At 38.0% G+C, this 13,438-nt stretch overlaps 1 protein-coding gene across 1 annotated transcript in view; it reads left to right on the top strand.

Moving 5' to 3' along the window:
- The window catches only part of sema6ba (sema domain, transmembrane domain (TM), and cytoplasmic domain, (semaphorin) 6Ba), a gene marked incomplete at both ends in the record, with an annotated part of 50,638 nt that extends 42,496 nt beyond the window's left edge, over window positions 1-8,142 (top strand). The window contains 3 exons of the mRNA XM_079452648.1: window positions 1,561-1,638; window positions 1,914-1,972; window positions 7,214-8,142. Of these exons, the coding sequence (XP_079308774.1) occupies window positions 1,561-1,638; window positions 1,914-1,972; window positions 7,214-8,142 (1,066 nt within the window). The remainder of the gene's footprint in view (window positions 1-1,560; window positions 1,639-1,913; window positions 1,973-7,213) is intronic.
- Window positions 8,143-13,438: the final 5,296 nt, after the last annotated feature.

Raw genomic sequence — 13,438 nt, 5'->3', positions numbered from 1 at the left:
TGTTTGAGAGGTCGGAAGTTACAGTGTGTTTGATGTGTGTTTCCGGTGGAAAGATGGGCATATGTTGAGTAGTTCAACTTCAAAATGGAAATTCTGTCATCGTTTACACGTCCTCTTGTCATTTCTAACTCGAACCAAAAAGAAGATATTTTGAAAAATGTTGGTTACAGAACAACACAGGCACCTATTTACTTCTATTGTAACCAATGAAAGTGAATGCTGTTAACAACATTTTTCAAATGATCTTTTGTGTTCCACGAAAGAAAGTCTTACAGGTTTAATGTAAATGATGACAGAATTTTCATTTTGAAAGTAAACCTCTCCTTTAAGTCATTTTAATTCAGCTTCTTTTTCTTGGAAAAATAGATATATAAAGTCATTTTTCTATGTAGTGCATTTTACCATTTTTGTGTCACCCTGGAGAATGATGGGAAGTGTAAATTTGTCAACTAAATGAGAATTGTTTTCACGCCAAATTTATAGCTATTTATTATCAACAACACATAATTGGCATACAAACTAAATTGAACGGTTAAAAACTTTAGTGCGACCAACACCAATTAGCTTCTGCTATGATTTTCTCATTGACGCACAACTTGGAAAGTCTGGGCTCAAATAAAGACTCCCACCCACTGGTAATTGCAATTTTGTGGTGGCGTTCATGAGCTCCCGTATTATGCATTCAGTCATTCCGACAGGCAACAGCAAACCTTCTGAGTCAGACTGGCTTATATACTAAATAATATAAAGAACAAAGAAAGTATAAAGGGATAAATAATCTAAAGAACAAATCAATAAATAGCTCATGAAATATATATTAGGTCTGCCAAAGTGAACGTGTTAACACACTGTGATTGAATCATTATTGTTAAATTATTGTTTCCTTGGAGAATAAAGTTATTTTTGGTTTATGTTTTCCTGGCTGAAGTTTGAATCATTTCGTCAAATGTGTTTTATGGCAGAAAAATATATATATATGAAGTGTTTTTTCATAATTAGAGTTTCTTTGTGCATTCCAATTAATATCAATCAGACTGCAGTTGGTTTGATTTAAGCCATAATATACAGTATATATATATATATATATATATATATATATATATATATATAAACAATTATTATATTAAACCAATACATACAATAGAAATGTTAAGCAATAGAAGCAAACATTAAAAATGTAACATTATATTATACAGCCAGAAACAAAATAAAAGTTAAATTAAGTTAAATCCAAAAGTATATTCAAAGGTGTTGGCTAAAGTTTGCCTCATTTTTAACATGTTTGTCAAAAATGATGTTTATTCCTTCAGGAGTAAAACTATTTTAAGGTGGAAAAAGTGACTCTATATTTAACCTCGTAGAGTTCGAAGCAAAGCTGGAAAGAAAAGTCAGATGTGAATATGAGACAAGAGTTCAATCTCAGAGTCATTTTTATCTCTCTCCATCCATGCAGTGTCTATAAATCTTTATAAATCACATTTTCTTTTGCTCACTTTTGTTTACTGGTATTGTCCTTTGTAATAACATTGAGAAACATTACGCGTCTGTTTCTGTGTGTAGAAACTGCATTGCTTCCAGAGATCCGTACTGCGGTTGGACCAGAGGAAGTACCTGCTCTCTCCTGAGGCCTGGCACCCGGTTAGAAAAACACAGTGTCATATACAGGTTTTGAACTGTTTAGGTGTCAATAAATAATGACAGAATGTTTCATTTTAAGATGAAATAGCTATATGGTCTTTGAAGTTCATCCTATGATGGCTTTCTTTCAGTGAAGATCTCTTTACTGGTCTGGCTTTGATAGGCTGTATTTGGCAGTCAGACAATAATTTATGCGATTTAACAATAAAGCCATTTGGCTCCAGATCTGTAAATATTTGGTTTACGATGAAATATGTTGTGTCCTGTTTTCGCAGATTACCTTTCGTGCAGGATGTTGAATATGGAAACATCTCGCACCTCGGGGACTGTGATGGTGAGTTTGTGAACTTGCTGCCCTTTTTACTTTCATTTCGTTTGACTGTCCGTCTCCCTCGGACCCCTGGAGAATTCTCAAGCTGCGTTTCAACAACACAGATAGAAAGCTCTGTCTGGTCTGGTTTGAAAGTTTGGTTTAAGCAGTCAAAGTCAAGACAAAGTCAGGAGCGATGTTGAGAGAGAGTGAGTGTTAAATCTTTTCTTTTTAGAAATGAATTGATTTCTTTCAAAGGCTGTAATCGGTATGCCGTATCTGAAGGCATTTCTGTGCCGTGGATGTTTACGCTTTTTCTAAACAGAAAATGCAGAATGAACTTTGGATCGGTTTATATTTTCGAACATTCAAGGAAGAATAAAGCTTAGTTTCGCTTTCTGCTCTAAATGGCATTTGCGATACTGGAAAAACAAAGCTAGCCTTCTGGCAGAATATGAAATGCTCGCTGGCAATCTCTGCTGTTTTCATGGCACGGAAAGCTTATATACAGTGGACAAAAAAGTATTTGGACACTCAAAAAAATAAAAAAGTAGAAATATTATCTTTCAAGCAATAAAAACAAATATTATATTATACATTCAAAATGATTGTTATGTATTATGAATGTTATGAAAACCGACTTCCGCTGAAAATCTCGCAGTTGTTTAAAAAACATCGAAAAAGTCAAGTTAGGTAAGAGATGTAGTGAAATTCATACATTTTTAAGTAGGGCCTGAGCTCCAAAATACCTCTGGGGCCACCGCATGTTCCAACGCTCTGATTTAGCCCACCATAACCTAAAACAGCCGATTCTCAAGTCTTGACACAGTTGAACATAAGCTACAAGCGAAAGAGGTTATATCTCTGTAGCCGTGCAGCTGAGTCACACAGGAGAGAAAGTGAGAGAGGGCAGGATGAATCAGAAAAAAGTTCATTGGCTGGGGAAGTTTTTACTTTGCACTTTCAGGCAACTTGACTGCGAGCTGCTCCAAAGATAGAAGTGGAAAACAGCAACGGAATGCAATGCAAAGTCTCTTTGGAGTGCTAATGTTCATATACAGTAAAGTTTGAATAAGAAACGAAATGACAGCAAAGTTAACAGTTTTAACGGATATTATAATATAATAATTATACTGTGGATGGGTTGTTTTTAAACCAGCGCACCATAGAACCCTATAGACAACTGCATGACAACTTGCCCCGGGGACCCAGTGTACTGTATCACGTGATTTTTACATGGTTTTCTGTTTAATCCTTTAGGTTGAGTTGTACCTATACAATGTTTTACGAAGTTCACTAGTCTCTAAGGTATTACACCCTTGCACACAAGGGGCGTGACGTGACGAATGCCCTGTTCTATGGGTTTGCAGTGTTGTGTTGCTCACGTCTGGTGTAGACATGGTTTCCGAATTTGTAATTGTAATTTTATGTTGAAATTCTGTGACAGGCCTTTTTAATATTGATTACCTTACATGCTGAAGGTTTTATTAAAACAAGTTTGTATGTATAAAAAATCATTTAGAGTAGGGTACTGAACTGTCCATGCAGAAAGTAATATATTTTTGCACAATCCATGTTGCTATGTTCCTGTATATTATTATTTTCATGTCACAACCGAGCAAGTTCACAGCTAGCGCCCTCTGCTTATACCTTTTTAAAGTTTCTGATAATAAGCAATATAAAAAAACGCTGCGTGATGCTCTTTTCATGTATAACATCTATGTGATCGGCCCCTTCGATGGCATATTTGTGGGCAGCGTGATGCATGATCCAGTCTTCTGAGAAACAAAGTTGAGTTTACACGTTTCCAAGCATCTACAACGAACGCTTGAGAGGAAGAATGTGTTCGTAAGTCTACAAGGTTTATGGCAGTACATTTTGAATCGTTACTCAGAGATGTATTTAAGACACTAAGAAGGAAGTAAACATTTATAGGTATAGAAAATGACCTCTGTGTGGCCTATTCTTTTACCTGATCTTGAAAATCAGGTTTAAAGTTGTAACTTTTGCCTCTCTATCTCTGTTTAAAACATAAGCAGGCTACTTCATGTACTCGTCTTCACGTACTTAATTTTACAGAATGTTTTTTTTTACATTTAAAATAAAAAAATACGCAACTGTAGTGTTCTTTACAGATTCTTTAATGTATTTTGGAAATACGGTAAAACTACAGCAGAGACAGCAAATTTAAAAGAAAAACGGGACAACCGTGTAATTTTTACAGGAGAAAAATATTTTACAGTTTATTTCTAGTGCCCAGCTGCCAGAAAATTTCTGTTCTTTACAAGATTTAAAGTTTATTTTGAAATACGGTCAAAAACTTTAACACAAATTACAGAAAAAGAAGGAAAATTTACAAGTAAAAAGGGGAAAACTATTCATTTTATGAAGAGTTTGGTTCCAAAATGAGATAAATCAAACATCATGTTTTTTATTATGTTACATGTTTATATAGTGGTAGTGTATTTTATGATTTATCATGGGTTAAACCAGAAAAATCGAACTGCAGTTTGATTGACATTTATTGGAATGCACAATAAAAAACATGATTTTTGAAAAAGAAAATGATCACATTTTGGAACCAAACTCTTCATGTATCCTTATATATTGAGTCCAGTGGCATTCTAAGAAAATGTCTGCTGTCTGGTCAGTATGATTCGATTTGGTTTGAACCATGAGTCAGAAGCTTATTAAACCAGCCACTCCTCCTGCCGACGGCACAGTATAGATCATGCTCCAGTCCGCTGGTCAACCCTCTCTCATCTACATCAAACAGTCCCGTGGACATCAAACGCCTCTCCACTCCTAACTCTATCCTTCAAACAAAGTTCGGTTATATATGAAACCGCCCGAAGAAGAGAGAGCAGTTTGTTGAGAGCACGTTTGAAATTGCTTTAGGGGTTTTACAGTATGCGGATTTTAGGACACCCAAGCATATTACCTCGCAAACCTGAAACTTTATAATACAAAATATTAAGAAACTGGTTCAGTTGCCCTTCTGTTTCCCTCTGACTGCTGTTATAATGAAGAAATTAATGAAAAGCATTTTAATAGCACAAATGAGAGAGAGAGAGAGAGAGAGAGAGAGAGAGAGAGCTTTTGGCTTTATGCCTTTGAAACACCAAAGCTTTCCTGTGGCTCAGTGGAGCAAGGCGCTAATAATGCCAAAGTCATGGGTATGAACTCAGGGATTGCAATGCTTAGAAACAAATGTGTAGTATAATGCAATGCAAGTTGCTTTGGGTAAAAGCGTCAGCCAAACACAGCAATGTAAATGTAGAATGGATTCAATTTGCGCCGACTTTTACCCTAACCTGGTGGAATAGTTTGAAGTACCTCACTGTACCATTTCAATATTGCCATCTGACCCTGTCCCTTTTGTGAGGGTTGCAAACAATATTTTATTTTTCAAACTGAATGAGCGATTTACCAAACAAGTTAAAGTTCGTCCGCCTGTCAAGACATCCACTGGCTCTGGTACTGAGACGGACAAAGATTCTGACAGCTTCTCATTTGTGATACCGCTAACAGCCCACACATAAACTTCTAGCGAAGAGATAGTCAGGCGGAGGAGAAAGGAACATTGCGGTAATAGAGGTTAAAACCAAGGACGTCTCACAGGGAACAGCAGAAGAAAGAGTACAAGAAATGCTTTGAGAAGAAAGAGAGAAAGTATTAAAGGAATATCAGAAAAGAGGTTGTAAAGGCATGAGTCATCAGCTCCAGGAAATTTTGCGTTTTTTGAATTTGCCAAATCTTTAGACCTGTCTAGTTATAAGAATTCTTTATTCTACACTTTAAAGACTTTAATATAAAAAACCTAAACAGAACTGGTTGCTTGTGGTCATACAAGAAAAGTGTTTGACCAGCAGTCTTTGCATATTCCTGGTTGGGAGGTACAGGGGGTTTTTTTTTTAAGTAAAAATTACACTCACTGTATCTGATCATCTGAATGAGGAGAGGCTGTAGTCAACAATCTCTTGTTTTGTGATCGATTGTTGGGGTTGAAATGTAAAGAAACTCAATAAGCCAATTTCCCATTGTTTCATACAGTAAGTCGAGATGAACTCCTCTCATGCTTCTGTTAGCATTTTTTTTAATTGTTGGCCCTCCAGTGCAGAATTATGTCAATGCTTGTTAATGTTAGTATTTTCTTTGTTATGTATGCTCTCTGCATACATTTCTTTTATGGTCTCTACATGCATGTTTTCTATATGCATCGTAAATTTATTTATTTTCTTTTTGCATTTTCCATATATATGTTCTTTCTCTATAGTCTCCATGTTTATGTTATCTATATGTATTTTCTATACGAATATTTTCAATATGTATGTTCTCCAAGTGTTCTTCTCGTTTCTTTATGTAAATATTCTCTGTCTATGTTATCCCTATGCTATATTTCCGGTATATGTTTGTTCTCTCTTTGTATTCTCTATATGCACTTTCTCTATATAATCATGCTCTATATGTATCTTTCTATGTATTATCTATATGCATGTTTTCTATATTTGTATTCATACAGTATGCATGTTTTTCTAAGTATTTTCTATATGAAAGTTTTCTATATACAGTATGTATTGTCTAGTGTATATGCATGGTTTTCCATTTATTTTCTCTATGCATGCTTTCAATATATGTATTCCACATATGCATGTTTTTCTAAGTATTATCTTTATGCAAGTTCTCTATAGGTATTCTCTTTTTGTGTTCTCTATTTGTACTCTCTGTATATATGAACTCATGTCATTCTTTTCTGTGCAAAAACCCCATTCATGAACATCAACCTCCACAATTACCATCTACTGCTCAAGGGAAACAGGCGTTAAATGGAATTTTATTTTAAAGGGATGTTAAATAACGTGCAGTGTAGTTGAGCACACTTTCCAAATTCTAACGTGTCTAACTCACAGATAGAAGTATGTCAGATCTGGTAGTGTGCCACAAACAGAACCAGCCTGGAAATTGGGGAATAGACTCATGCAAATTGCATTCAGCACTAATTCTTGGGACTGTGTTAGCAGCATTACTGTATTTGCATAGCTGTAATGAATCCTGTTCAAGGACGTTATGTGCATATAAAGAACTTTGTGGATGTAATTTGTTCTTTGTGAATTCCCATTTTGGCGTGTTCTGTGCTTGTTTTATTCTATGTAATTTGAGAGATTTTATTACTGGAATTCTAATATATTTTGCTTTCTCTCTCTCTCTCTCTCTCTCTATTATGCATTTCTCTTTCTTTCTTTGTTTCTTTCCTCATTCTCTCAGGCCTTGTACGTGAGAGTTTTATGGATGAACCAGAAAGTCTTGTTACTTTGAACCTATTGGTCGTCGCCGCAGTATCAGCGTTCTCTACCGGGGCGGCGCTCTCAGGTCTGGCTGTGTGCTGGATCATGGGCCAGAAACACCGTCATCGTTCTCACAGCCACACCCCATCCTCTAGCGGGCAGCGGAAGAGTGAGAAGGAACGTGAGAAGGAGCGTTGCATGATGGGCCAAAGTAGGAGCGGTTCCGTAATGAGCGTATCCCGACACAGTGTTTCAGACCGTCCACGGTCACAGGGTGAGACTCTCTTTGTCATGCCCAACGGCTGGGTGAAAGCGGGTGACCTGGACCCAGGTCTACTACCTACACCCGAGCAGACACCCCTGCAACAGAAACGCGGGTTACGCCTATCCGACTCCGGCTCCAGCTGGGATCAAAGTCAAACCTACTTGAGCTCTGTGGGCACCCAATGCCCACCACCACCCTCCACCCTGTTCCTCAGCTCTAAGCTCTTACAGGGCAGCGGGCGACGACACGAGGAGGCCATTGAGACAGGAATTGACCGTCAACGCTACGTTTCCCTCTCCAAGTACCGTGACCAAGGCATACGCCCCGGCACACTTCTTCGCAAGTCGGCGGGTGAATACAACTACCCCATGACTCCCCAAGACTCTCCAGACCGACGTAGGGTGGTGTCAGCCCCGAGCAACCAGATGGAGTACAGTGGAGAGCCTCTTCGTTGGACCCACGAAGGATACATCATCAGCAGTCACGGCTTACCCCCAACGGGCCATCACTACACTCCAACTTCGCAGCATCCTGCGGGCCTAACCCGCTCCCATCTGCATGGATCCCGGGGGTTTATCGACCTGGCAGAGTACAGCCACCTGCTCGGTAAGGGAGGGAGCGATCGGACGCCCACTGGCCAGTGAACCGAGAGAAGAAGTTTGTGAGGAGCAAGGAAAATAAGAAATGTGAGAAGCTGAATTCACATATCGAGAGCCGGCACAGAACTGGCCAATCACGGTGGCACTTTGTTTCTCTCTCTCTTTCTTTCTTTTTCACCTGCTTGTCATGCTGTTTTTATCCGAGCTCATTGTCCGGTGCTGCTGCCACAAGTCACATAACAGGAGGACGAAAATGGACGTGAATGGACCTCGCTGACTAAGAGAAGAACAGCCGTTTCTACAAATAGCCCCTCTCTCTCACTCTCTACAAGTCTCTCTCTCACTCACAATTCGATGTAAGCACGCAGCAATCAGAAAATGCTTTTCCAACCGGCTTTCACTTTTTCTGACTGACTGTAAGTGCAGTTGACCAAACATTATCGCGTATTTATCAGATAAAGGAAAATGGCAGCCGTTTTTAAAGACTTGAGACGGATTCACAATTGCAGGTAACAGTGGATGACAAGTAATTGGTTTATGCACGGTGAAAACACAATGAAATGCGTGCAGATTCTCATGACCGAGAAATGGCAACGTAAAGACACTACTTGATGATTTTTTGCCAGGTCAACTGATCCAAAGGAAAGATGTACAAAGAGAGCTCAGTTTAAAAACGTTTTATGGGGAAGGGTGTAACTTACATTTCATCCTCTATAATAAAATTATCTGTCGATCAAAGATGCCGTTTCAACCCTGTTACAGGCAATGTCTAGTGAGCTGAGGACTTTACCACAGTATTACCTAAGTTCAGACATTGAATGGCAAGAGAGAGAGAGAGAGAGTAAGGAAATATTGGTCAGATGTCTTCTGGCCTCGACTAAATGAATTCCTGTGTTCTGTGTAGCTCTGTGTTGTCGCTGAGTTTTATCAGAGAAATAAGGAGCTCTGAGAACTTCTGAACATGCTGGATTCGAAATCTTTTTTTGTCTGTTTTATTTCTTCTTTTTTGTACAGTGATTTTTTACACGATTTGACTTGGAACGGAACACAGAATGAAGATGATTTGCGGAAAGACACAATGAGGATCAGAGAAAGAGAAAGAAACTTGACAATTTAATACTATTCCGTGTGATTATTTTCCATCTGTAGACACAAAAGAGCATCCGTTTCACTTTTGTCAGTTCTGGACTCTACACGAGAAAAAGAAAATGAGAAGGAAAACCAGAGAGGAGAGAACTGAAGCAAACGAAAGGACTACAAATGATCATGTGACTTAAAACATGACAAATATATGTCATCGGTTTTGTGTCTGTGAAGTAACCATACACATTGCTCTTTATATATATTCCAAGACACATTTCCCTACATTATTGTTTGATATGTTCTACTTTTAAGTCATGAAACCCATCCTCTGTGATACATTTTTAACTTACTTAAATCTGACTTGTAAAAATATCCAGTATGTCCCCATAAGAGTTCAACATGATCACTATATATGTTGAAATGGGGCCTATTCCTGCATTTGAAGGAATGTCTGTTGTATATGAAGAGCAGAGATTTTTGTTTGTTTCCCTAAAAGTCATTATTGATGTCTACAATGTCACACGAGTAGCGTGATCACATTTTCAACAGAATACCGTCGGGCAGTGTTCCAAACCCTAGTGAGCTCAACAGTATTTTAAGACATGATAGTTGAACATCTAATATAAAGGTTGTTTGAAATACTTGGGCAACATTTTGTCACCCTGTTTTGTCCAAATTCTAAGGCAGCATTATCGTTCAAGACAAATCTACAAATGTATAAGAACAAGCAAAGTAAAATTTTCATCTTACTCCTTCAGCCTCATTGACAGGAATTGACACAAAAAATGTGCAAACTCACCACTAGATGCCACTGGTTTTCATACACTGAACCTTTAATTAACCCTTCTTTAAAAAGTGCAACACATACCCATCGTTTTTAATGGCTTCCCGTGTTTTACTGATGCTGTATGCAGTAGGGTGTGTGATTGATATATTGCGTGTTATATTGGTACAGTAGAATAACATCTTCAGAAGAACATCACAGTTTTGTGAAAAAGGTTTTTAAAAATGTTGGTGGGAAAAAAGTTAATGTTGAATCCTGGATGCTTTTGAAACATTTTTTATATTATCTTATTAAACGCTAAGTGTCATGTTATTCATCCGTTCTACAATAATATTTAGAAGATCTATTTTTACAATTTCTTTAGCTTTTAAAATGTCATATTTTTAGGTAAGCAGACTATTGGAGTGAGCTGTTTGTTAGCCAAGTCTATTGCTTCATAAATAGTTCCTATCTAGAAAGTCCATTTCACCTTTATACATCTGGCTGATGCTTTTATTGAAAGTGACTCACGGTCAGTGGTGTAAATTATTGGAGTAAATGTAATTATTTACTGTACTTGAGTATCTTTTTGGCTACTTTGTAGTGGTATTGAGTATTAAAGATATTAGCAACTTTTACTCTCTACTTGACTACATTTTTGAATAAGCATATGTACTCTTCACTCCACAACATTTGTAATGTCTAATGTAATTACGCATTACATTTTATTTCTGCTACAGAGGAAATAAATATTGCCATTTACAGGGCATTGAAGCTACATCTTGTGCATTTTTCCCTTACTTACTGAAACTTGTCAACATAGCTTGGTTTTGCGAATGCGGGTGTATTATATCATGTAGTTGACATCCGGTGTTTTATGTGGAAAGAGGACACGACTGCAGCCGGCGATAAGGCCAAAACCAGCATGTCCAGTGCAAAAAGGATTTGACTTTTGTAGTTTTACTTAACATTACTTATTTATTCGTTTGACTGAAGAGACATTCTTTGAAGGATAGTGGTTTCCTTATGAGCACTTGAGCTTAACTGAGTAATAGACGTAGACTATGGTGTCGACCTTGATTTGTTGCAGTTGCGGGGTGTTCAGTTTGATGCGATTACTCTCCTCTCAAATCAACTTCTTGTTTATCACTGACATGTCTCTTAAGGGTTGGGGACTATAGTGCTTCCTAGAGCCTACATTCAGTATGAGTAAAATACACAAGTACTGTTAAAATCAGATACTCGAAATTTACTGGAATTTGTGACTTGTAACTTGTATGGAATAAATTCCACTGCAAGGTATCTATTCTTTTACTCAACTATGGTTTCCGGGTACTCTACACTTACGGTGCTTTTATGCTATACATTTTATCCAGATGGTGTTCCATAATGCTCTGCCGGCTTTACACAATTTGAATCAAGCGCTTAAAGGTTTCATTTCCATTAGGATACTGCCTCAGAAGTTAGACAACGAGGAAGCACACTGGAGTTTGGAACAGAGCCCCTTTCTCTCCCTCTCTCTCTCTCTCTCTCTCAGTCATACACACATACTAAGTGCTCATCTCCACACAGGTCCACCTAGTTTTGTTATGAAATGGTTAACAGCATCAGTGTGTGAGGCATTGAAAGCAGATGTCTGATTAGATGACTCGCCACACACACAATCGAGTACACAGGAATGCACTTAATAACGCTGGCCATGCACCTGCAACATGTTGCTTATTAAAAGCATATGCTTGAATGTGCTTTTTAAAAACGCATCTCTTAACCGCAGCCGTCTAGAGACCGTGTACACACCTCTGCTGATGCAGCAAACACACACACTTGCAGTTATACGCGACGGTTGGTTGAACATTGATTAGCTCATAAATCCAGCTGAAAGGAGAGTCATCGTGTGTGTGTGTGTGTGTGTGTGTGTGCGTGCGTGCGTGCGTGCGTGCGTGCGTGCGTGCGTGCGTGCGTGTGTGTGTGCGCGTATTTACATCTTCTCTCTTCAGCAACGACAGACACACACCAGGCAGGAAATAAAATCCAGAAAACAGGAAAGAAATGCATGGATGTTTCCGCTTACCTTTGGCTCAAGGGCACGCAAGTAGCCTAATTCAATTCAGGAAGTAAGAAATGCAAATGTGAATTCCATATGTGGGGAAAGACAAATGAGCATATGCATATCATTATCAAGTTTATTCAAACTTGCAAACCTCAGACGAATTATGCCATACCTACTTAATGTATATATTTGCCAAATGACGATAAATGAAGTTTGCTTAAAAAATAGTAAGATACCAAAATATTTTATAGGGTGGGTCAGTATTTTTAATGATGCCCATGACCGTGTTTTTCCTTTGTCATTCTGCACATCTAGTTAGTTTACAATCACAATGTAGGCCTAAATCCTTCTTTCAGGCCTGAAGAAACACAACTGCCTTGAATGAAGACAGAACTAACGTTTCTCTTTGTAAATGAAAATGGCTTTAAATATCCACTTTTCCCCTCACAGTATGGATCCTTTTTTATTATTTCGATATTTTCATCTGTTAAAGTGGCATTGACTGATTTTCACACAGTGTCTTATGTGTTCATTCTGGTATATTTTTGTCAAAGGAAATTGTTGAATGTGCTGTGAATGTATTTCAACAGTTCTCCCGTACACACTCGCTGTTACAACCGACAGGTCTTTATCTCTTTCATCACGAGCACAATATTGTACAGTCACGGAGGCCGGATTCACGTTATGTCATTTCATTGACACTTTCACCGTGTATTTCCTTGAACTGTTCCATGAATGATCACATGTACTGGTTTTCAAAGACTGCAAAGAATGAAGGACTCTGGATCTCTTGAAACCGGGCATTTTGTAAGACTGTACATGGCGACACAGATTTGCCTTCGTGTTGAAAGGCTCTGTGTGCGACCGAATCAGTATTACGTTGAGTTTGCAGCTCTGTATATAGCTCAAATACTGAGTTTGACCCCATCATTGGCGATGATGTAATGTCCCGGTGTATAGAAGACGGGGGACGTATACGGTGAAAATTGTTTTGTTTGTTTGTCGGTTTTTAAGTAATCACTTAAAATATAGATATACACACGTATACACCCAGTATCAGAAATGTACAGGACACACTACACAATACTGGAGCGCACACTTATTTTCAAAAGGCGAACGACATGGATATTTTATCGTTCTAATAAACACATTTGACTGTTTCATCTCTTGTTTCTTTAATGTGTCAAATTAGACTTGATCTCTCTTTAGAAATAGTATGATTGTCAATTGTAGATGTAAAAGAATCTGGATTGGATGGGAAATGTTTGAGTTTATATTGAGATCTTCAATAATATTGACATTTGATTGCAAACCTGACAAATCTGAGCTCATGTTGTGTCATTGGTGAGATGTCTTCTGAAACTCTGACGGAGAGATTCCTGGGTCTTGTTTTACAAGATAAATATTTGAGACACCTAAGAACCGTGCAAAAGTTTCTCCATTTA

Source organism: Barbatula barbatula (assembly GCF_947034865.1).
Source record: "Barbatula barbatula genome assembly, chromosome: 3".
NCBI classification, from domain to species: domain Eukaryota; kingdom Metazoa; phylum Chordata; class Actinopteri; order Cypriniformes; family Nemacheilidae; genus Barbatula; species Barbatula barbatula.
This window is presented reverse-complemented; position numbering and strand designations above follow the sequence as displayed.